The 27,134-nt window shown below is 32.1% G+C and overlaps 1 protein-coding gene across 1 annotated transcript; it reads right to left on the bottom strand.

Moving 5' to 3' along the window:
• LOC142226281 (uncharacterized) lies at positions 1 to 27,134 on the bottom strand. Its single transcript, XM_075296197.1, has 5 exons — positions 26,805 to 27,134; positions 26,530 to 26,697; positions 26,284 to 26,457; positions 13,205 to 13,635; positions 1 to 862 (listed from the first exon to the last, which is right to left on the bottom strand). The coding sequence occupies exons 1-5, from the start codon at positions 26,872 to 26,874 to the stop codon at positions 191 to 193; spliced, it is 1,515 nt and encodes a 504-aa protein (XP_075152312.1). The 5' UTR covers positions 26,875 to 27,134; the 3' UTR covers positions 1 to 190.

Genomic DNA, 27,134 nt, shown 5'->3' on the forward strand with positions numbered 1-27,134 from the left:
TCAATATAGTATCGGCCTGTATTTGGACAATTTCTTAATTCGTGGATGTATTCAACAAAAGTAACAAAAATTTGAAAACAAGTTAAAATAAAGAAAAACATTAATATAACAAGTAACAGAAAAACAATGATAAATAGGAAAATAAGTCGTAAATTAAAACACAACATCTGGATTTTTCTCTGTTCCACTACTATTCATTGGTGACGACAGTAGTTGCGTTGTCAATATCCTTGATAACCAAATTATTACTGGGATTGGCAGTCGAAGGATTTAACGGAATTTCTTGACCACAACTGAAATTCACCGATGGAACTTGTTGGCTACCACTTTTATTAAGCTGTGTGTTAACAACACCTACTACCGGTTTACTTGTACCAAAATTTATTTTTTTATTCCACAAGGTGGCCATTAAAGAAGCCTGCTGAGCTTGATAAATTTGTTGTCGCAACATTTGAGTATAGAGCAGTAGTCCAATATTATTAACAGGAGCACTATTATTAGTTCCAATGCCTCGGACAACATTGGCATTATTTAAAGATGGATTCGGTTTGCCAGAGCTCTTATATTGCTGGGTGGCGGCTAACATTGGATTTGAGTAAAGGGTAGCTGGAGATGCTGTCAATACAGCATTTGCCAAACTATTCGATATGAAATTTGTTGATGTATTCGAATTATTTGGATTACCCACTAATTGTGAACCAAATGGAGCCTGCGTATTATAGAACTGACCATTATTACCTAAATACATGGCATTTGGAGATGGTGGCTTTTGTTGCATTACTGGAATGTAGTTATTGCATTGATAAAAATGATTTCCTCCGCCATGAGCACCACTCATTTGGTAATAATAAATTGGATGTTGCTGAAAAAGAATAAGATATAAGAACAAAATTAAAGCATTCGTTTCTTGCATTAGTGAATTTTTATTTTACATTTCGTAGAAAAGTAATTTTCTGAAATTGCAAAATATATTTGCTGTTTCAGCAGGTTTTTGTTTGCTTGAAATGGAGAATACTGTCTCAATTGCTATAATACAAAACCTACTACTTTTGAGTTAAAAAAGGTTTGCTGTTTCAGTAACGAATTTGGTATTAATTGCAAACTAATATGCTTATATTTAAATACACTCAAAGGTCTTTTTTAGTAGATACGGCAGAAAATCTACGACAGAAAGTCTGCTGATAAAGGGAAAGCAATCACAGTTTGCAAAATTGCACACGCAGTCTGCTATTTTTATACCGTCCACTACCCAGGAAAAAAACGTCGCTACACGCAAAGAAAAAAAGTTTAGAAAACGTGTAGCGAAAACGTTTTTCTTTTGTTAAGAGTTTTTTGAATTGCTTCCAAAATTTTAAACTTTTATCACCAAAAAATCGTTTGTTACAAAATTTTTATTTTTTTCAATAAAATAAATTATTTTTGAACCAACAAAACATTTCGTTTATATCAAGCACTGTTGTTTTCTGTCTTTGTTTAAGTCTTTAATTAGACACATTTTACAGTTCATAGTAAAAATTTAATATATGTATTAGTATGTAATGTTGAACATCTTTTCGGGATCTTCCGAACATATCTGGAATATATATAAAAAAATGAAAAATAAGAACAAAAAAAAAACTTTTTGATTTTCGGTCGAAGTAGTGATCGAACGTAGCAACCACTGCTCCACGGTGCCCAACTAAATGTTTCTGTTAAATAAATTTTGTTTAATCGGCTCGTGGGCCCCGCAAGCTATGCAATATAAATATAACTTATTTGGATAATTGTCTATTGATGACAATAACAGCTGCATAGGATAGTGTCTTGGCTTACAAATTATGTGGTCCGCGGTTCTATTCTCCGTCCATGCGAAATGTAAAATTTAAAAAATTTATAAAATCGAATAATTTTTTCTATGTTACATTGTTTGTTTTACAGAAAAAGGTGCTAGGAAGTTAAAAGCCTAGTGAGAAAGATGTGAGGGAAAATCCAATTAGCCAGAAAATATTGTTATACCCTCCACCATAGGATGGGGGTATATTAACTTTGTCATTCCCTTTGTAACACATCGAAATATTGCTCTAAGAACCCATAAAGTATATATATATATATATATATATTTATATATATATATATATATATATATATATATATATATATATATATATATATATATATATATATATATATATATATATATATATATATATATATATATATATATATATATATATATATTCTGTGTCGTGGTGAAATTCCGAGTTGATCTGAGCATGTCCGTCCGTCCGTCTGTCGAAATCACGCTAACTTCCGAACGAAACAAGCTATCGACTTGAAACTTGGCACAAGTAGTTGTTATTGATGTAGGTCGGATGGTATTGCAAATGGGCCATATCGGTCCACTTTTACGTATAGCCCCCATACAAACGGACTCCTAGATTTGGCTTGCGGAGCCTCTAAGAGAAGCATATTTCATCCGATCCGGCTGAAATTTGGTACATGGTGTTGGTATATGCACAGAAAAAAAGTGTCTCGTAAATTTAACCCTGGACAGTCATCCTTATTTTTTGTACACTAACGTCATCCTTCGTCATTTTGACTACGGCTTATTTCAAGATGCTATAACTTGCACTGTGAGCAAAAATGTGAACCAAAATTTAATTTATTTTCTTATTCATTTTGTTCTTAATTAGTATACAACAAAAATTCATAAAATATTTGCATTTGTATAACTTAAATTTATCATTTCCCAATCGACTAAAATGCATTTTAGATCAAAAATGAAATTACGCGTCGTCATTTTGACGAAGGATGACTGTCCAGGGTTAAGAAGATTTTTACAATAATTTATTACAAGAATTTTCCAGAATTTTAGTTCATTTTTCGTATCTTCAACGAAAATTAACTACTCGGAAGGAAATTTTACAAATTCTAAGTAGCAATCGTTTAGTTCATGGCCTACAAAATACGATGGAAAATTCCTTAAAAAATTTCTTTACTGGTAGTTAAAAATTCGTTTGTCATGCTATAAAACTACTTGTGAAATGTAAAGTACTTTCTAAATAATAAGTGCAATTTACTATAAGATTTTTTTGTATGAGAAAATATTTTTTTACGAAAAATGAACTTGAAAGTGGATAGCAATTTCTTACTGACAATTCTTATAGTTAATAATTGTTGGTAAAAAATTACCCAATGAAATATTTTTAGTTCACATGTAATAAAATTTATAGACATTTTCGTGAAAAATGGTAGATACCATTTCTTGAAAATTTGGCAAATTTTAAGTTAAACGTTTCATCGTTCATAAAGTGGTGTGCCTTTACGAATATTATTCTTAGAGTAAATTTTCAGCAGATGCGACGAACTAATGAATAGTACAGAGATTTTTATCGGCATAGTGGAATGTGATTAATGTAAAGATGATGTTACTTGAGTTTTGTGGTGTGTACATGAGCGTGGGTTGTTTTTATTTTTGTTCATTTAGTGGTTTGTGTGTGTGTGTGTGTTTATTGTGTGGATGGTTTATTTGGCTGGATGAGGTGTTGTTTTCAATAAAGGCACATGTGTTTTTGTTGTTGTAGGAATGTTTTGGCTTTGCTTGGTTTTGTTTGGCATGCTTCAGTTGTATATTTGGCGTTGGCGTGGACTGTTGCATCTTTTAAGTAGGTATGCAACAAGGGAATATAAAGGCATGGAATATTTTGGATTTTTAAGACATATATTGGTGTTTGTTTATTAAACCTTTTAAATGAAAGTTATTAATATTTTATCGGTAGTTTAGAAAAAAGTTATTACGAATATTTAGGAAAATATGTTGAAAGTGTATTGGAATTTTTAGTATTCTATGTAAAAAATTAATATTCAATTCCAGATGAATTTGGAAAATTTTTATTATATCTCAGCGTATAGTTTATTCATAAATTGGTAAGTATTTTTTTAACATGACTTTCTTTTAAAAAGAATATTTTTTATGTATATTATTATTTGTTAATTATTTTTTTGGAAACCAGTTTAATGTTTTTCTTTGTTGTAAAAACAATATTTAATTTCAGAGCAACTCCAGATGGATTCGGACAAATTTAAAAAATAGAGAATTGGTAAGTTTTCTTTTAAAAATTGGCTTCATTTCAACTACAATATTTACGTTTTTGTGACCTTTTTATCATCAAAATTACAGGTTTTTAATGCCTTATTTTAGTATTTTTTAATCAAAATTTTTGGAAACCAATGTAATATTTTTAATGTAAAAACAAATATTTAATTTCAGAATAACCCCTTAATAATTTGGACAAATTTTTAGTACTCCTTTGCCTGTAATTTAATAGTGAATTGGTAAGGATTCTTTAACTTTCTTTTAGCCCTGGACAGTCATCCTTATTTTTTGTACTTAACGTCATCCTTCGTCATTTTGACTACGGCTCATTTCAAGACGCTATAATTTTCATCGTGAGCGAAAAAGTGAACCAAACTTGAGTTTATTTTCTTATTCTATTTGGTTTTAAGTAGTATAAAACAAAAATTAATAAAACGGTCGAATTAGTATAACTTAAATTTATCATTTCCCAATAGACTAAAATTTTAAATCGAAAATGAAATTACGTGTCGTCATTTTGACGAATGATGACTGTCTAGGGTTATCAAGAATATTTGGTTTTTTATGCATATTATTATTTTTTTCATTAAATTTTTTGAAAACTTATTTAATAATTTTATTTAATATTTAATTTCAGAGTAACCCAAATAAATTTGGACAACTTTTTATATTTCCCCTCAGCGTACAATTTAATGGAGAATTGGTAAGTTTTATATTAAAACGTTGGCTTTCTTTCAACTAGAATATTTATTTTATTATATCCTTCACATCGATAAAAACACAGTTTTATGAGTTTATATAGAATACTTCATTATTTCTCTAATTGTTTCAGGTACAAATTTTATGAGATACGTTTTCCAAAGAAAAGTTGAATTCCTTACACCATTTGATAAAATGCCCCCAAATATGGTAAGTTACAAGCTAAAATAAAGATTTAAAAAATTATATTTCATTACATGGTGTTAATTTTTAACAATTTTCATCATTGCTTCCATTTTTTTTCCAGCAAGATATGTGAAAAAATTACCTACGATGAATAAAACAAGGATAAGTCAAAATGTTCAAACAGCGAGTTCAAATGAACTACTCTCTGTTCCACGTGGTCATAATTTTTATTCACAAAAAACATTGTATTAAGGAACTTTCATCATAAGTTTTTATAATAAAGTACTTTTGCTTAAAGAAAGTTTAATTTTAATGTATGAAAATTTTCATAATAGTAAAACAGTTTGTTGTTCCTTTAATTATTTAATTTCTCTGTACTGTGGAATGATTGATTTAAAAATAGTTTAGTCGTTGACATTTTAAAGAGACTGTTAACCAATTTTTATTATCGGGTCTCCCAAAAAATAAGCAAGTAAAACAAACTAATACTGACTTTTTAACTTGGTAGTGGTATATAAATCTTATGGCGTTGTAAAAATGAACTAAAATACAATGTTATAGATGAACTAAAATTTAAGAGAATTATAAACTAGACAAGTTGAAAAAAATCTTAAGGGCTAAATCATGGTCAATATTACTAGTTTAGTTCATTTTGCAATGGAAAAGGGTTCACTGTTTTTTCAGTGTGGTCTCTGATAACCATGCAAAAATTGGTCCACATCGGTCCATAATTATATATAGCCCCCATATAAACCGATCCCCAGATTTGGCTTGCGGAGCCTCTAAGAGAAGCAAATTTCATCCGATCTGGTTGAAATTTGGTACGTGGTGGTAGTATATGATCTCTAACAACCATGCAAAAATTGGTCCACATCGGTCAATAATTATATATAGCTCCCATATAAACCGATCCCCCGATTTGGCTGTTATTGATGTAGTTCGGATGGTATTGCAAATGGGCCATATCGGTCCACTTTACGTATAGCCCCCACATAAACGGACCCCCAAATTTGGCTTGCCGATCCTCTAAGAGAAGCAAATTTCATCCGATCCAACTAAAATTTGGTACATGGTGTTGGTATATGGTCTCTAACAACCGTGCAAAAATTGGTCCACTTCGGTCCATAATTATATATAGCCCCATATAAACCGATCCCCAGATTTGGCTTGCGAGGCCTCTAAGAGAAGCAAATTTCATCCGATCCGGTTGAAATTTGGTACATGGTGTCAGCATATGATCTCTAACAACCATGCAAAAATTGGTCCACATCGGTCAATAATAAACCGATCCCCCGATTTGGCTTGCGGAGCCTCTAAAAGAAGCAAATTTCATCCGATCCGGCTGAAATTTGGTACATGGTATTGGTATATGGTCTCTAACAACCATGCTAAAATTGGTCCATATCGGTCCATAATTATATATAGACCCATATAAACCCATCCCCAGATTTGGCTTGCGGAACCTCTAAGATAAGCAAATTTCATCCGATCCGGCTGAAAATTGGTACATGGTGTTAGTATATGGTCTCTAATGACCATGCAAAAATTGGTCGAAATCGGTCCATAATTATATATAGCCCCCATATAAACCGATCCCCAGATTTGACCTCCGGAGCCCCTTGGAAGAGCAAAATTCATCCGATTCGGTTGAAATTTGGTACGTGATGTTAGTATATGGTATCCAATAACCATGCAGGAATTGGTTCATATCAGTCCATAATTATATATAGCCCCCATATAAACCGATCCCCAGATTTGACCCCCGGTGCCTTTCGGAAAAGCAAAATTCATCCGATCTGGTTGAAATTTGGTACGTGGTGGTAGTATATGATATTTAACAACCATGCCAAAAGTGGTCCATATCAGTCCATAATCATATATAGCCCCTATATAAACCGATCCCGAGATTTGGTTTTGGAGCCACTTGGAGGAGCAAATTTCATCCGAGTCAGTTAAAATTTGGTATGCTAATATATGGCCGTTAACAACCATGCCTAACTAGGTCCATATTGGTCTATAGTTATATATAGCCCTCAGATAAATCGATCCCCAATCACACAAAAATCGGTCCATATCAAGTTCATAATTGTATATATATATAAGCGACTCCATTTTTCAATTCTGGCTCTCTACGTACCGTGCAAAAGTCCATATCGATTCGTAATTATTTGTAGATTTACCTATACATACCTTTTTTGTCTAATATATACCACGTATGGACTAACTAACAATTTAGAAAACGATGTTAAGAAGTTTTAAGATACCACAACCCACTTAATTCGATTGGGGATGACAGTCGTTCGTAGAAGTTTCTACGCAATCCATGTTGGAGGGTACATAAGATTCGGCCTGGCCGAACTTATGGCCGTATATACTTGTTTTTATTTTTATTATTTTTTTTTTTTTTTTTTTTTGAGTTAGTCTTTATGAAATTTTACATCCTGGAAAAGAATAAACGTTTATCACAAAAAGTATATACCTTTCCAAATACACTTCCTTAAAGCAAAAAGCAAATGAGAAACGAATTTTGTTTGTCTAAAATTTCGTTTGGGAGGAAAGAATTATTTTTTTGCGTGCATAAAAGTACACCGAAAAAAAGTGAACTGTTTTATAGGAAGAATGAACTACCACGCACGAAAATTGAACTAAATTTTACTCTACATTTTGAGATTTCCACAAAGCGTTGTTAAAACCAGGGCTGTGGAGTCGAGCCAATTTTGCTCGACTCCGACTCCGGAGTCGACTCCGGGTAATATAACTAAATCTAATTCTAATACCACTAATTTGTAGTTCCATTGTGGGGGTACCGTAAGTGAATCGATATAAAGTATCGTATTTATTTATGTGTGCAAAAAAAAAGGTCTTAATTGCACATTAGATGCCAATTGAACTCTATATTTCAAATTTGGGCAATGTTTAATAAATAAAATAATGATATAAATACCCATCATAATATGAGAAGATACAAACAGTATATTTTATTTATTTATTTATTTTTATATATGCGAATTTCCTATACAACAAGATATAAATCTTATAATTATAGCATAGGAATATATATTGATTAAGTTATATGGTTCAGCAAAATTAGGTATATAATATGTAAAACTAATACAATTTATATAAACACAAACAAATTAAACGTAACAGTAAAATTCTATGTATTTAAAAAGTAGTTATATATTTTTGTTTTGAATTGATAGGTGTTGCTGATGGTTTGTAGTGTTGATGGTAGAGCATTCCAGAGACGCACAGCGTGAATAAAGAACTGCCACTCTGATGTTAAACTTTGGTGTCGAAAAGGTACCAGCTTCTTCCCTCTGTTTGACCTACAGAAAATCAATCTTTCGTATAGGTAATCTTGTTCATTGTGATGTATAATATTGTGCAAGCAACACAAGGCTTTACTTTTTAAAAGAGTTTCAAAGGATACACCATATATTTTAGTTTTGAAAGTAGATATGTGATCATATTTCCTCAAGCCATAGACATACCTTGTTATGTTATTAAATAGAAGATTGAGTTTTTGCTTGCTGTTTGCGTCAGTGTTTGAAAAAAGCTCGCATCCATACAGTATGGTAGGCATTATATAAGACTTCACAATCAAGGTTCAAGTTTTTTGTGATGTATAATATTGTGTATTCCAAAGAGCGCGCAGTTTGTTGTAAGCTGATCCAATTATATTTCCAATATGAGTGGACCATGTAAGTGACGAATTGAAACATATACCGAGGTTTTTGGCATTTTCAACCATATCGATTCTTTCGTTGTTTAGAATTATGTCAACATTCAAACTGATTTTCAGTGATTTTTTCTTTATTAAAATGCACTTTGACTTCGATGGATTTAAGCTTAAGCCATTTGCGCATGCCCATTGATGGACTCTTTGCAAATCCAAATTTATGTTTCTAACAGTTTCCTGTAACTTGTTTATATCGCCTGCTAAGTACATTTGAGCATCATCGGCATACAGATGTATTTTGCAAAATTGTAATTGATTTGGCAAATCATTTGCATACAAGGTGAATAGAAGGGGTCCCAGTATGGACCCTTGAGGTACACCCCGAATAACTAAAAGTGGATCTGATAGGGTATTCATTACAAAAGCTGATTGATATCTGTTGGACAAATAAGATTGGACTAGTTTAATTGCCGATTTCGAGAAGCTAAAATTATTGATACTATCTCAAATCCTTTAAATTTGTTACGAGCTATATAAAGGTTTATATTTCCATATGCATGAATTTGAATCTGAATCGATTTAGACAAAATTGTATATACTTCTACAAAATCTATTTACTTAAAATTTAAATCTAACGTTATGGGACGTAACACAATTTTAACAAAAAAATGCAAGGAAAGTCTAAAGTCGGGCGGGCCGATTATAATATACTCTGCACAACTTTGTATATAGATCGATCTACATTTTGATAAAATCTCAAATCAGACTTCTACAAAATCTCGGGCAATATTTGGGAAATATTTATAATTGTTTAGACAATTTCGCAAAAATGCATTTATGATTCATTCATTGAAAAATTTGAGTCATTTCTTCAAGTTTTCGACTTAGCAGTGAGTATCAGTGAGCATACAATTTTGGAAAAAATTGTGTCTAGTAAATAGAATTTTGACAAAATTTTCTATAGAAATAAAATTTTGACCAAATATATAGAAATAAAATTTTGAATAAAATTTGTATAGAAATAAAATTTTGAAAAATTTTTTTATAGAAATAAAAGTTTGAAAAAATTATCAATAGAAATACAATTAAAAAAATTTAATTTTGCAAAATTTTCTATAGAAATAAAATTTTGCAAAATATTCTAAGAAACAAAATTTTGACTAAATTTTCTATAGAAAACAAATTTTGACTAAATTTTATATAGAAAAAAATATTTCTATAGTAATAAAATTTTGAATTCATTTTTTATAGCAGTCAGTATCAGTGAGCATAAATAAGAAAAAAAATTGAGAAAATGTGCTATTGAAATAAAATTTGACAATTTTTTCTTATAGAAACACAATTTGGAAAAATTATCAATAAAAATACAATTTTAGAAAAATTTTTGTGTAGTAAATAAAATTCTGCAAAATATTCTACATAAACAAAATTTTGACTAAATTTTCTATAGAAATAAAATTTTGACAAAATTTTCTAATAAAAAAATCTATTACTATAAAATGTTGGCAAAATTTTTTATAGAAATAAAATTTTGACCAAATTTTCTAATACAAAAATCTGTTACTATAAAATTTTGTCAAAATTTTCTATAGAAATAAAATTTTGACTTAAATTTTTATAGAAATAAAATTATCAATAGAAATAAAATTTTGAAAAAAATGTTTGTGTAACAAACAAAATTTTGCAAAATTTTCTATAGAAGTAAAATTTTGCAAAATATTCTATAGAAACAAACTTTTGACTCAATTTTCTATAGAAATAAAATTTTGACTAAATTTTCTATAGTAATAAAATTTTTAATAAATTTTTTATAGAAATAAAATTTTGACAAAATTTGCTATAGAAATAAAATTTTGACAAAACTTTTTATAGAAATAACATTTTGACAAAAATTTCTATAAAAAACAACTTTGAAAAAAATTTCTGTCAATATTCCACATATGTATATGGCCTTAAAATAAAATAATAAAAAATAATTTCGATTGTTCGAAATATTTCAAATAAATTGATATGGGCATTAAAATGGATCGATACATCCCATCTGCTAGTCTAACATTCTAGGAAACATAAAAAGATAGCCGTAATTGGAAGTTGATTTTCATTTACAATCATGCTGTACATTGATCGAATGAATAACGCAATGGAAACTAATTTGCGTAAAAACTTGCTTAGTTACAAAAATGTGAAGTGTTTTAAAAACTTTGGTTTAGCCGGAGTCGGAGTCGAGCAAAGTTTTTACGACTCCGACTCCAGCAAAATCTTCAGACTCCGACTCCAAGACTCCGACTCCGGCTCCACAGCCCTGGTTAAAACCAGGAAATTTTAATGTCCTGTTGCACTTTTTAACTGCAGTTCACGAAATTACATCATCTCATAGAAGAAAAAGTTTACTAAAAGTAAAAAAGAAAATCATTGCCGCCAAATCATGACCATTTTAACCATACAGTAGTTCATTCTTACTATTTTTGAGAAAGGTACGAAAATCTTCTTTTGCTTTAGTTCATTGAACTTTATACTCACGTTTAGTTCATAAAATTTTTGAGACATACTTATAAAGGGTGATTCTTTTGACGTTAGGATTTTCATGCATTAGTATTTGACAGATCACGTGGGATTTCAGACATGGTGTCAAAGAGAAAGATGCTCAGTATGCTTTGACATTTCATCATGAATAGACTTACTAACGAGCCACAACGTCGAATTTTCAGTGAATGGGCCCTAGAAAAGTTGGCAGAAAATCCGCTTTTTTATCGACAAATTTTGTTCAGCGATGAGGCTCATTTCTGGTTGAATGGCTACGTAAATAAGCAAAATTGCCGCATTTGGAGTGAAGAGCAACCAGAAGCCGTTCAAGAACTGCACATGCATCCCGAAAAATGCACTGTTTGGTGTGGTTTGTACGCTGGTGGAATCATTGGACCGTATTTTTTCAAAGATGCTGTTGGACGCAACGTTACGGTGAATGGCGATCGCTATCGTTCGATGCTAACAAACTTTTTGTTGCTAAAAATGGAAGAACTGAACTTGGTTGACATGTGGTTTCAACAAGATGGCGCTACATGCCACACAGCTCGCGATTCTATGGCCATTTTGAGGGAAAACTTCGGAGAACAATTAATCTCAAGAAATGGACCGGTAAGTTGGCCACCAAGATCATGCGATTTGACGCCTTTAGACTATTTTTTGTGGGGCTACGTCAAGTTTAATGTCTACAGAAATAAGCCAGCAACTATTCCAGCTTTGGAAGACAACATTTCCGAAGAAATTCGGGCTATTCCGGCCGAAATGCTCGAAAAAGTTGCCCAAAATTGGACTTTCCGAATGGACCACCTAACACGCAGCCGCGGTCAACATTTAAATGAAATTATCTTCAAAAAGTAAATGTCATGGACCAATCTAACGTTTCAAATAAAGAACCGATGAGATTTTGCAAATTTTATGCGTTTTTTTTTTTTAAAAGTTATCAAGCTCTTAACAAATCACCCTTTATTAAAAAAAACTAAGATTTCATTAAGTTGTGGAAAATTTCGATAAAAATAATAAAATTTAACTACAAGCAAATAAAATTTCTCCAATAAAAATAAGTTAAATTTAGCGTTAGTTTAACTACGGATTTTTTTTGTGTAGTGAAAATGTTCTTTTTGTATCCGGAGGTGGTGAAAAATTGGCGTAGAAGCGTTGAACTTAACATGGGCTTGTCATAGGACTGATGTCCATTATTTCAACAGTTGTTGCACGGAATTTGCATCACTTTCTAAGGTGTGATTCGAATTCAGTGTTTTGGATTTGAATTAAACAATTTTGTGATATTTCACCATATCAATAATTTTTCAAATTTTGTATGATTTTTAATGCATTGTATTATACGTTATAATAAACCTAATAGACCACATTAATCAAATTAATATCTACTAAAGGTGGATTTTAAATCCCTTTTTTATAAGGCAAATGGCAGTTGAAATCTAGTTAAAGTCGGTTTTGAAAGTGTAATGTGAATGAAGTATAATAAAGCATTTATTTAAAACATAATATAGTAATGTCATTAATTTAAAACACAATTATTATGAAATATTCGTGAAGAATATTCCTTAACGCATAAATCTTCAGAATTACCATTACATTACATAATATTTTTGATTTTTTTTAAGTAAATGCTCAATTATGTGAAATTATTCACCTAATGGTAGCATCATTTATTCTATTTTATTAAGTCATTAATAGCCAAATACAATACATTTTGAGAATAACCATTCGAAAATTACCGAGAAGTATTTATTATTGTCATTACAAGTTAGTCATTATAATGTAATGTGCAATGACAGCTTTACTCCTTTTAATGCAAATTGTAATGAGATGTGGTTACCTAGTTTTTGCTGGGTGGTATCCATGATTGGTATCGATGAAAATGAAATTTTTCTGTTATTCTTTACGATCAAAAAATTAAAATTTTGCTTCGAATTAGTTGTCAATGAAAATGATTAATTTCCATTTTTGGATTAGTGAAAATATGTGTTCGTAAATAAAAAAACATGCTCTCTAAATATTTTAAAATGTTTACTCACCAAATTTGTTAGACCTGTGGTTGCCTCATATATATTAGATCCTGGATATTGAACGTAGCCATTGCCTTCAATAGGTTCTGATTCTTGTGGAACTGTTTTCACATCTAAAATCATTGATAAATCTTTGGGAAATTCTAAAAACTCTTCGCCATATATGGCATACTTTTCTGCAGCTTGATAATAATCTTTTGATCCAAATTCCGGATGACCAGTCGTATCACCATAAATAGCTTTACGAACTTCTTGAGAATATATAACATTGGCATTGGGAATATCAAAAGAATTCGTTTTGTTATTTGATTTGAAATTCCGGTTATGCTTTTCGTCTTTAGAATTTTGTGTTTTATCGGGGATTGTGTTAGAATTGCTCCAATATGACATGGGACTAATGTCGACATTTTGGAATTGCGATAAAGAGTGAGTTTTTGAAACTAAGAAATAAAAATGAAATTGGTCATCAAAATAAATTCGCATTTATCAAATATACTATGACAAATATCGAATAGTTATTTTCTCATAGTTTTAACAATTAATTCTCATACACACAAAAAAAGTGAACCACATTAAAAAATTGCATGTTTATTAAAAAAATAAATTGAACTAAACTATTTTACTATTTGCAACATCATTTTATTATCATTATATTGAAGAAAAAATAATCAGTTGAAAATTGTTAAATTTTTTTGTTTTTAGCGCTATATGATATTCAAGACAGATACAATTTAAGTAAAACCAAGTAAATAAAATGGAAAGTCGGATGGGGTCGACTATATCATACCCTAAACCACCCCTATTGAATTAGTAGACATAAGGATTTGCATTGGCATAACAGGTTGGCTGATAAGTCCCCGGTCAAAATTCGTTTTTATACCCTCCATCATAGGATGGGGGTATATTAACTTTGTCATTCCGTTTGTAACACATCGAAATATTGCTCTAAGACCCCATAAAGTATATATATTCTGGGTCGTGGTGAAATTCTGAGTCGATCTAAGCATGTCCGTCCGTCCGTCCGTCTGTTGAAATCACGCTAACTTCCGAACGAAACAAGCTATCGACTTGAAACTTGGCACAAGTAGTTGTTATCGATGTAGGTCGGATGGTATTGAAAATGGGCCATATCGGTCCACTTTTACGTATAGCCCCCATATAAAGGGACCCTCAGATTTAGCTTGTGGAGCCTCTAACAGAAGCATATTTCAACCGATCCGGCTGAAATTTGGTACATGGTGTTGGTATATGGTCTCTAACAACCATGCAAAAATTGGTCTATATCGGTCCATAATTATATATAGCCCCCATATAAACCGATCCCCAGATTTGGCTTGTGGAGCCTCTAAGAGAAGCATATTTCATCCGATCCGGCTGAAATTTGGTACATGGTGTTGGTATATGGTCTCTAACAATCATGCAAAAATTGGTCCATATCGGTCCATAATTATATATAGCCCCCATATAAACCGATCTCCAGATTTGGCTTGCGAAGCCTCAAAGAGAAGCAAATTGCATCCGATCCGGCTGAAATTTGGTACATGGTATTGGTATACGGTCTTTAGCAACCGTGCAAAAATTGGTCCACATCGGTCCATAATTATATATAGCCCCCATATAAAACGTTCTCCAGATTTGACCTCCGGAGCCTCTTGGAGGAGCAAAATTCATCCGATCCGGTTCGAATTAGGAACGTGGTGTTAGTATATGGTCGCTAACAACCATACCAAAATTGGTCCAATCACACAAAAATTGGTCCATATCGGTTCATAATCATGGTTGCCACTAGAGCCAAAAATAATCTACCAAAATTTTATTTCTATAGAAAATTTTGTCAAAATTTTATTTCTAGAGAAAATTTTGTTAATTTTTTTTTCGGTTCATAATAAAATTTTCATCATTGTCAAAATTTTATTTCTATAGAAAATTTTGTTCAAAAGTTTATTTATATAGAAAATGTTGTTAAAATTTTATTTCTGTAGACATTTTTGTCAAAATTTTCTTTCTATAGAAAATCGAGCCAAAAATAATCTACCAAGATTTTATTTCTATAGAAAATTTTGTCAAAAGTTTATTTCTATAGAAAATTTTGTTAAAATTTTATTTCTGTAGACATTTTTGTCAAAATTTTCTTTCTATAGAAAATTTTGTGAAAATTTTTATTTCTATAGAAAAGTTTGTGAAAATTTTATTTTTATAGAAAATTTTGTTAAAATTTTATTTCTGTAGAAAATTTTGTCAAAATTGTATGTCTACTTTGTCAAACTGAATTATATACGTATTGGATCGATCTTTTTTGATTTAATATATACCATGTATGGACTTACATACAGATTAGAAGATGGCGTTAGGAGGTTTTAAGATACCTTGCCATCGGCAAGCGTTACCGCAACTTAAGTAATTCGATTGTGGGTGGCAGTGGTTAGAAGAAGTTTCTACGCAATCCATGATGGAGGGTACATAAGCTTCGGCCTGGCCGAACTTACGGCCGTATATACTTGTTAATAATTAAATTTGTTATTCTGTTAACCTGCTGGATACAACTGTGTTGCTTCTTGAACCCGAATTGTTCGTGGGCAATAACGTCGTGCTCCATTGCAAAATCGTTTAGCCTTTTGTATACAACCTTTTCGAAGAGTTTCCCCAAGTTGCTTAGAAGGCTAATTGGTCTATAGCTGGATGGATCTCCCTTAGGCTTGTTGGGTTTTTGTATAGCTATAACTTTAGCTTTTTTAAAATGACGTGGAAAATACCATAATTTGATGCAACTGTTATACAGATTTGTCAACATTTTTATTGCTTTCATACACTGTTAGAAAAATATGTTTTTCATATGTTCCCATATAAACAAAATGTGTTTCGGGCACAATTTTTAAACACAATATATTTAAGTGCAAACATGTAATGTTCCTAAACTAAAACTAAATGTTTGGGACCCATATGTTAATATGTTAGAATATATTATGTTTGGGGCATGAATGTTTTATAAAAATAATATGTGTGAATGTAAACATATATAAATTTACAAATTTCGAGTAAACATATATATGTTGTGATATTTTTTCAGAGAGCGACAGAGAGAGAGAGAGAGTATAGAGAAAGAAATAGAGATGGAAACCGGGAGGGTTGACGAAAGATATCAACATAACACAGCGCAAGAATCAAAAGAGAACAATTTCTGTGAAACCGCTTGTATGTTGTTTCGGAAAACTGTTTTATGATAAGGCCAAAAATTTGATATGCTTAAGTCTAAATATTATTTAATTTGAATAAAGAGAATAGACATTCGGAACCAAGAGAATAGACATTATGAAAAACAAACTGCATATGTCTTCGCCTTGAGAGCAGTATTTTATGTATGTGTGGACATGTGTTTTGTTTATCATTTTGGCATTATGGGCACAATTTTTTTCTTCGTTCGTTAAAAGAAATCAGGGGTCTTCATAAAAATAACGAAAGGGCACTATATTCATTTTAGAGTTGGGACAGTAAAATGAAAAAACGAGGAAATAGTGAAAAATTAAACAGTAAAATGTATAAAAACAAAATTTAGTTCCTCTTTATTAATAAGTAGTCCAAGAGGATTTGACGGACACCTTCAAATATAAAAGCGGGCATTAAGTTCGAGTTTGCAGCTAAAACAATTTAAAAAGTTTATTTTCTTTAAAATGAATTATTAAAGAAAAATAAAAGGCATTTTAGAGCGATGGTGTTAAATGCTAGTAAAAACCTGTTCACGCCTAACTAAATTTATGTTTATATTATAAAATTATTTATGTATGTTTATACTCGACTCCACGTTCTTCTTTTGTTAGTTTTTGAATTCCTTCCAAATTTAAAAGTTTTGTACCAAAAACCGTTTTTGTTACAAAACAAAACAATAACAATAACAAATAACAAAAAATAATATTTTATCCAAAAATCAGTCAATTTCGTTTATATCAAGCACTGTTACTGACTATAAATCTTTAATAACCCACATTTCGAAGTTTCATTATAAAACTTTAATATAGTATAAATATAAATGTGTAAATTAAAAAAAAGTGTTCGGTCGGAGCAGGGATTGAACCCACGACCCTTTGCATGCAAGGCAGACATGCTAACCACTGCTCCACGTGGCAAACAAATGTATGTTTCTGTTAAATAATGTTATGTTTGTATGGGCTCGTGGGCGCTGTAAACTATGCTATATAAATGTATCTTATAAGGATAATTATCTACTGGTGACTATAACAGCTACGTAGCCCAGTGGATAGTGTGTTGGCTTACAAACTGTATGGTCCTCGGTTCGATTCTCCGTGCAGGCGAAAGGTAAAATTTATAAAAGTGAATAATTTCTTCAACATTATTTGTATTACAGAAAAAGGTGCCAAGAACTAAAATATTTCGTGGAAGTGAAAATTACGAGTATGTTAGGGAATGAGCACAATCGTCTTTGGGAAAAATTCTTCCAAGCATACCATATTTTTGGGCTCAAAATGCTTCCAAACATATAATATGTTCACATAAAACAAACATATTAATGTTTCGGCAGTATCCAATAATATATGTGCTTCCTGCAAAATATGTTTGGAACATATGTTAAAGAAGCGATTTTTTTTGAGGGTGTAGGTAACTTTTTAATTAGCATGTTTGGTATTTGATCCAATCCAGGTGACTTTGATGTCTTTAAGTTTTTTATTAAAGTGGTGAGCTCTTCAACTGAGGTTAAGATTACGTTTTCAGAATGGATATCATCATGTAAAAATCGGTTTACTTTACAGTTCACGATTTTATCCACAGAGTGCTTATAATTCTTAGTCAGTTCACTTGCTTTTGAGAAGGTATTTGCTAATAATTGGGTTTTATCAACATCGGCATGTATTTTTTGATTATTATAGACTAAATACGGAATGTTCCTATTATTTTTACCCCTGAGTGATCTGCTTAATCTCCAGAAAGATTTGTCACCAGGCCTTAGGCTTACTAATAACTTGTTCCATTTCTCGTTTCTTTCCTTGAATATTTTATTATTTATTATGGTTGTTATTAGCTTTATATTTTGTTTGTAGAAGTTTGCAACATTTGGGTCTCTTGCTCTTCTCATTTTTTTATCCATACAACGTCTTGTTTTTATAAGCTTAACGGTAGCTTTTGAAAGTACGTTACTATCGGCATGGTTAATTATTGGTATAGAAATGCCTCGAGCACGTAGCATAATTTCGACGAGTTTTTCAATATCTCTATCTATAGAATTTTTTGTGGTATACCTAATCATGTGATTAGGTAACCGATTTTCAATATAATTTTCAAATCGCTGCCAGTTTGCTGACTTATAGTTGAAATTTCTAATGTCAATATTATTGCAGGTAACTCGGTGGAATTTGCAGACTAACGGTCTATGGTCAGAAGGAACATCATACCCAAGGACTTCTAACGACATTTCTAATGTAGAGTTAATGAGAACTATGTCTAGTACTGAGGGATTTCGATCTTGTTGGAAAGGATAATATGTAGGCTCTGTTGTATTGTAGACAAAAAAATTATGTTGTTGCTGTAAATTATAGAGCAGTTCCAGCAGTATTAGTACTACAACAATTCCACGATGGATGTTTAGCATTTAGATCGGCTAAAATTAAGAAATCCCTCTCATGTGATGTAAGCAAAATTATATCATTTCTGAAATCGTGTGTGTACTTTGGAGAATAAGCGGATGTGATTATAACTGGCTTGTTGTTGACGAGAATTTCTACTGAAATGTTTTCAATTGATGAAGTATTTTTGATATTTAAAAGCCTATGTTTAATATCTCTACGGACGATGAGAGCAACGCCGCCCCCTCTCGAACCAATTCGGTCGTTCCTGTATACATAAAAATTTTGCATATACAATTTGTGATTATCATTTAAATGGGTTTCGTTTAATGACGCGACTTTTATTTCTTCTTTTTCTAGTAAGAACTCTAACTGTTTTATGTTGGAGATATTTGAAATACCGTGAGCATTCCAGTGAAGTATTTTAAAAGAGTTTGAATTATCGTAATCCATAGGCGTATTTCACCATTGACATGACAACTTCGATTTGTTGCAATTTGTTTGTACATTGCTGTAAGTCATTCAGAGCTGAGGTGAATATTTCAAAGAGCTCATCAATGGTGAATAGATCATTATTCTCTCTTAATGCTGCTGAGTACGATCTCCTATTTTCTAAGTTATTTTGATTGGTTACCTGTGAGTTGGTAATGGCATGCGTGGGCCCTGCGTGCATTGTTATTGTAGATTTACGATACTCGTTCCTGCGAGCATTATTTGATGTTGCCCTAGCTCTGTTTTGTAAATAGAGAGCTCTAAACTGACAGTTTAAATCATTAGCCGAATGATCTGTTCTTTCTTTTCCTTCTTTCTTACAATTGAAACAGGTGAATGCTGCAGGCTTACGTTCTCTTTCATCCAAAGGGCAAGTTGATGTATGGTGATCGCCAGCGCATATCATGCATGCTGCTTTACGATGGCAGTGCTCTCCACCATGACCATACATAAGGCAATTCCAGCATTGCGTTGGATTTTCGCTCTTTCTCTCTTTAGGCTTTTTCCACGTGATAATAACACTGCATAAACTTTTAACATTCTTAAGTGATTTCGGGTTAAACGATTTTCTGACAAACTGTACACGATAAACAGAATTGTTCGTCGAGCTATGCTGGGTTTCCACTTCTTTGACAGAGACAGACAGAGGGAGTAATATTATACAATTTCAAATCTGTAATAATATCATTAACATCAATTTTTGGCAACCCATAAAGAAATATTGTGTATAGACGATTTTCTTTTGAACTGAACGTATGATATAGTATGCCTTTATCAGACAACGACTTCATGCAGTTTGAAAACTTTTCGTTGCATGGTGAAAACATTTTTGTTCCAATAGAAGTGGATTTGTATAAATATTCTTTTCCGAACATCTTTTGTAGTTCTGTAATTGGTGTGGTACTGTCGACCACGATTGGTGGAGGTTTAATCAACCTCGTTTCTGTAATGTTGGACACTGGTTCGTCGTCCATCTCTGAATTGTCGGAGAGTGCTTCGAAGCGATTACCCGAAGAGGATGACATATTATTAAAAAGGTTTAAAGGAATGGGTTGAACCCTTTTCTGCCTTTTAAAAGTTGAGGACTTTTTCAGAGTCCGTGATGGAGCCTTTGCCCCAGGAGGCATTTCGGTCTCCTGTAATTACTGATTTTATTTTGTTTATAGGTACTATATAGAGAGTTCAATAAGAACGGGAGAATAAACAAGTATTTTCGGTTGATATACTTTGATGATACTTTTACGAAAAGAATTGTGGTTACGATATGAGCGCAGCAGTAGACGACCGTTCTCAACGAGGGATAGTATTGAACTGACCATCAACAATTTTTTGCGTACGTAAGTTAACTTAACTAAAGCAGAAGAAAAAATTATACACAATTGAAGTATAAAGATGAACTAAATTCGTGTCTCCCACAAAATAGTTCAGAATTCCTTAATATTTGTAAATTTTACCAATAATGCGTCCATCATGAACTTCGTATGGCACTAAAGACATTTTTGCAGTTTTGAACTCCAATTTTTTCCTTCAAACTACGAAATTTTCTTTAATAAATGAAAAATAATAATTTTGTCTAATAAATCTTCTTAAATTTGTCGAAAATTTTTTACTTGTTTTTGCGAAATCAGCGCGACATCGGCGTTTATAATACAGTTTAGTTAAAATTTTCTACAATTAATCAAATTTTTCTACAATTAACTAAAATTTTCTTTCCTGGTGGGTTCACTGTTTTTTCAGTGTATAGTTAATTTTGCACCTACAGAGTTAGTATGCCACTAATATTGAGTCCGTTATTAAAAAAGAGGAAATCGCTCAAATAGTGTGGGTAATAAATCTAAATTTCTGAACATAGGGCAATATATTTATGTAAGAGCTACATAAATAAGTAAGTCTAAATACGATCGCTTAATACACCCGGAAAAAAGGGGCTCTAATGCCAACTGAACTTTATTTTAGTTCATGAAAATTAGTTGATTTTAGTTAAATTTTGCACAATATGAGTAACGGCCATTTTCATGTAGCTCCGTTAGGCTTTAACTGCCAGTTAACAGAAAGTAAATTCCAAATATCTTTTCTCCGGGTAACTTTAATTGAAAAATCTTCGGCAGTTATGTTCTTAACTGGCATATGGAACATATACACAGAAAAAAATCTCACGAAAATTTTTCCAATTAAAATTTTAATTGAATTTTAAAAAATATTCAATTAAAAATTTAATTGGTTCAACAATTTTTTTAATTGAAACAAAAATCAATCACAAGAAATAATAGTATCAATTAATTTTTTAATTGGATCAATTAATTGTTTAATTGACCTTCAATTAATTTTTTAATTGATACTATCATTTCTGTGATTGAAGACATTTCAATTAAAAAATTAATTGGATCAATTAATTTCGTGATTGAATCAGAAAAACTTTATTTTGTGTGTAGGCAAGATGACAGCAATGTCCATAATACGGTTTAAAAGTTCGTTAGTTAACGGAACAGTAACGGAGCTTCATGAAAATGGGGGTAAATGTTCCTTATTTGAATAATATATTAACAAATAAATATAGTGCACAATTTTACTAAAAACTAAAATAGTTCATATTTTCCTAAAATGGCAGAAGTTTTCTTAAATTGAGTTCATAAGTCTCTCAAAAGAGTAAATTTTACTAAAATTGTACCTGTCATGAACTTCGTATAGCGCTAAAGACATTTTAACAAATTTTAAATCCAATTTTTTCTTTCAACATGTGAAATTTTCTTAAACAAGAGAAAAAATTAATTATTTTTAATAAATTTTCTTCAATTTGACAAAAAGTATTAACTTTTTTGTAACATGTTGTGATGTTAGTTAAAATTTTCTAAAATAAACCTACATTTTCTTCCACGGTGGGTTCACTTTTTTTGGGTGTACATGTTCATTTGAAATTTGAGCAACATTGATTAATAAATAAGAGTATTATGGCCAAATTTGGGAAAATTTGCAGGTTTTGTTGATATTACAGGAGATTACCTTGTGCTAGATTTGAGTAAGATCGGTTAAGAAATGAGGCCACTATGGGCAAAAATAAGGTTATAGGGGGCACATTTTTGACAATCGTGCGCTACATATACGTGGAAGCCATATCTAAATATGAACCGATTTGGATGATATTTTGCACATAAAGTCAGTGCTATAGAAGATTAGAGTAAACGAATTTGAGTAAGATCGGTTGATAAATAAGGGCTTTATGGTCAAATTTTTGAAAATTGGGCGATACCTATATATGGGACCTATAGCTAAATCTGAACCGATTTCGATGAGTTTTTGCATATATATTAAGTGCTATAGAAAATTAGATTTGGCCAACTTTGAGTCAGATCGGTTGATAAATAAGAGACTTATGGCCACATTTGGCAAAATCGGACGTTACATATATATAGGAGCTATATCTAACTCTGAACCGATTTCAATGAAATTTGGCACGCTTAAAGGGTGGTCAATTGGATTATCTTGTGGCATATTTGACGCCGATGGGTTAGTATGGGTCGATATGGACAAATGTTTACATGTTTGTTAGAGACCATATACTAACACTATGTACCAAATTTCAGCGAGATCGGAAGAAATATGCTTCTCTTAGAGGATCCGCAAGCCAAATCTGGCAATTGGTTTATATGGGGGCTATATTGTAACTATGAACCTATGTGGACCAATTTTTGCTTAGTTGTTGGAGACCACATACCAACACCATATACCAAATTTCAGCCAGATCGGATGAAAAATGATTCTCTTAGAGGTTCCGCAAGCCAAATCTGGCAATTGGTTTATATGGGGGCTATATTGTAACTATGGACCGATGTGGACCAATTTTTGCTTAGTTGTTGGAGACCACATACCAACACCATATACCAAATTTCAGCCAGATCGGATGAAAAATGATTCTCTTAGAGGTTCCGCAAGCCAATTCTGGGGATCGGTTTATATGGGGGCTATATATAATTAGGGGCCGATATGGACCAATTTTTGCATGTTTGTTAGAGACCATATACTAACATCATGTACCAAATTTCAGCGAGATCGGATATGCTACTCTTATAGGCTCCGCAAGCCAAATCTGGGGGTCCGTTTATATGGGGGCTATACGTAAAAGTGGACCGATATGGTACATTTGCAATACCATCCGACCTACATCAATTACAACTACTTGTGCCAAGTTTGAAGTTGATAGCTTGTTTCGTTCGGAAGTTAGCGTGATTTCAACTGATGGACGGACGGACGGACATGCTAAGATCGACTCAGAATTCCACCACGACCCAGAATATATATAAACTTTATGGGGTCTTAGAGCAATATTTCGATGTGTTACAAACGGAATGACAAAAGTTAATATACCCCATCCTATGGTGGAGGGTATAAAAAGCCGAATAACTACCTATAAGAGCCTCTTTGGTTCTTGATAGTTTTCTATAAAGGAGTCTATAAATAATTATCAACCGATATGAACCAATTTTAGCATGGTAATTAGACCGCCAAATTTTAGCCGGATCAGATAAAATTTCCTTCATGAGGCTTCCGAATTTAAATCTTGGGGGATCGATTTATATGAGAGTTATATATAATTATGCAACAATTTTTGGGCCAATTTTGCGTGGTTGTTGATATTAGTATATGTTGGCATATTCTTATATCAAGTGCTAAATATCAACCGGATCGGATGAAATTTAGAGAGGAACGAACACCATTAGATTGAGTCAGAATTTTCATCACGATCCAGGGTCTGAGAGCAATATTGCGATGAATTAGAAACGGAATGACAAAGTTAATATACCACCATCCTATGGTGAAGGGTATAATTAAAGGTGCCAAAGAAATACATTAATTTATTTTTATACCCTCCACCATAGGATGGGGGGTATATTAACTTTGTCATTCCGTTTGTAACACATCGAAATATTGCTCCAAGAAGGGTATAATTAAAGGTGCTAAAGAAATAAATAATTTTATTTTTGTACCCTCCACCATAGGATGGGGGGTATATTAACTTTGTCATTCCGTTTGTAACACATCGAAATATTGCTCCAAGACCCCATAAAGTATATATATTCTGGGTCGTGGTGAAATTCTGAGTCGATCTAAGCATGTCCGTCCGTCCGTCCGTCTGTTGAAATCACGCTAACTTCCGAAACAAGCTATAGACTTCAAACTTGGCACAAGTATTTGTTATTGATGTAGGTCGGATGGTATTGCAAATGGGCCATATCGGTCCACTTTTACGTATAGCCCCCATATAAACGGACCCTCAGATTTGGCTTGCGGAGCCTCTAAGAGAATCATATTTCATCCGATCCGGCTGAAATTTGGTACATGGTATAATTATATATAGCCCCCATATAAACCGATCCCTAGATTTGGCTTGCGGAGGCTCAAAGAGAAGCAAATTTAATCCAATACGGCTGAAATTTGGTACATGGTGTTAGTATATGGTCTTTAACAACCAAGCAAAAATTGGTCCACATCGATCCATAATTATATATAGCCCCCATATAAACCGATCCCTAGATTTGGCTTGCGGAGGCTCAAAGAGAAGCAAATTTAATCCAATACTGCAGAAATTTGGTGCATGATGTTGGTATATGATCTTTAACAACCATGCTAAAATTGGTCCACATCGGTCCATAATTATATATAGCCCCCATATGAACCGATCACCAGATTTGGCTTGCGGAGCTTCTAAGAGAAGCAAATTTCATCCGATCCGGTTGAAATTTGGTGCATGATGTTGGTATATGGTCTCTAACAACCATGCTAAAATTGGTCCACATCGGCCCATAATTATATATAGCCCCCACACCCACAGAAGGAATATGGTCACCTCAAACATGTTTTAAGAACAAAATGTAATTTTTGGGTGGTGACCATGTAACATGGTTTTTGCAACCATGTTATTTTCTCGGAAATCATGTATCTGATTTCGGCAAGCAGGTTATATTTGACGAGAAAATAACATTTTAGTGACAAACATGTTACATGGTCACCATACAAAAATAACATTTTGCTCTTGAAACATGTTTGAGGTGATCATATTCCTTCTCTGCGTGCATATAAACCCATCCCCAGATTTGACCTCCGGAGCCTCTTGGAGGAGCAAAATTCATCCGATTTGGAACGTGGTGTTAGTATATGGCCGCTAACAATCATTCCAAAATTGGCCCGTATCGGTCTATAGTTATATATAGCCGATCCCCAATCACACAAAAATTGGTCCATATCGGTTCATAATCATGGTTGCCACTCGAGCCAAAAATAATCTACCAAAATTGTATTTCTATAGAAAATTTTGTCAAAATTTTATTTCTATAGAAAATTTTGTTGAAACTTTATTTTTGTAGAAAATTTTGTTAAAATTTTGTTCCTATAGAAAATTTTGTCAAACTGAATTATATACGTTTTTAATCGGTCTTTTTTAATGTAATATATACCACGTATGGACTTACTTATAATTTGGAAGGTGTTAGGAGATTTTAAGATACCTTTATATCGGCAAGCGTTACCGCAAACTAAGTAATTCGATTGTGGATGGCAGTGTTTAGAAGTTACTACGCAATCCATGGTGGAGGGTACATAAGCTTCGGCCTGGCCGAACTTACGGCCGTATATGCTTGTTTTTAATAAAATTGTACATGAAAACTTTCATATCTAAATAATTCTGTGATTGATACTATCATTTTAACGATTGAAGCAACTTCAATTAAAATTAATTGAAAAAAATAATATCATTTAAACAGTGACTGCGTCCCTGTTTTAACAGACTTTTTGCTGTTTTAGAAGATTTTTCTGATATGTCTACTTAAAATTTCTTTTGATGTAATAATACAAGACCTGCGACACCAATACCTTGACACGTGTGACTCCGTATTGTATCTACTATCCCAACTCTATTATAAATTGCATGCTCGAAAATATACTATTTTCTTGATCCTATATTCATAAAAACTAACAAAACATCTATGTCTATTAAATATTGGACTTGAGTGAAAATTTTTTAACACTTACCGATTTCCTGTACATTCCAAAATGGTATTTCTAGGTTATTATTTTTGTCATTTTGATTGGTTAATGTGTTCTCGCTGCTTATTGATGCATCATCCTTTTCATCAGTTACCGTTATAGAATCATCTACATTGTCATCTTGAGGGCATATTCTTATAGAAGGGCGACATTCAGGAGCTAAGTAGAAGACGAACAAAAAAGAGACATTTTATAGTATAACATAAATATCCATCTCTTAACATCACTTACCAATTTCACGGGTCTTCCAAATGGGAAATTTCTGTTTTAAATTTGAGGTATTAAACTTTATGAGTAAGTCTTCTTTATCATCTTCTTTGTGGCTGCTGTTTATAGTTTGGGTGTCTGAAAAATTACCGTTACTAGAAGAGTCTCCATCATAACCATCTTCTTCGCTGGCTGAAATAAAAATAAACTATTTTAATTGTTTTTTCAAAATTTCTGTAGAATCAAAGAGACGATTTATGCTTTTATCATGTTTTAATAAAATTTTTGTCGAATCTTACATTCCAGGAAGCTCAACATTTTATTGACCAATTGTTCCGTCTGAGTTTGCTGCTGCTGGTAGCTGTCCATGTTTTCAAATAAAATAATTTAACAGTTTTTCGGTACTGACAACCAACGATTAGTTCCTTTTGCTGTTGTTTGTCTACAAAGTTATCCAAGTGTCAGCATTTGACGTTATTATCATAACTAAGTGTCAACTGTTTTATTTTGATTTCATAGGAATGGAAATGGGCCGCCAATTTGTTTGCAATATATTCAATTGATTTGCAGAGATTTTAGAATTTTCATATACAAATGATTTAAAAAGATTATAAGATTTGAAATAAAAT

The sequence above is a fragment of the Haematobia irritans genome, chromosome 2 (assembly GCF_050003625.1).
Source record: "Haematobia irritans isolate KBUSLIRL chromosome 2, ASM5000362v1, whole genome shotgun sequence".
NCBI classification, from domain to species: Eukaryota; Metazoa; Arthropoda; class Insecta; order Diptera; family Muscidae; genus Haematobia; species Haematobia irritans.

What these genes read in the sequence shown, in the direction of transcription:
- LOC142226281 (XM_075296197.1), bottom strand. Translation starts at nt 26,874, where the DNA reads ATGGACAGCTACCAGCAGCAGCAAACTCAGACGGAACAATTGGTCAAT. An exon ending in AATGTTGAGCTTCCTGGAAT is followed by an intron (nt 26,698 to 26,804) that starts GTAAGATTCGAC and finishes TTTTTATTTCAG; the next exon opens with CCAGCGAAGAAGATGGTTAT. An exon ending in TTGGAATGTACAGGAAATCG is followed by an intron (nt 13,636 to 26,283) that starts GTAAGTGTTAAA and finishes TTTATTTCTTAG; the next exon opens with TTTCAAAAACTCACTCTTTA.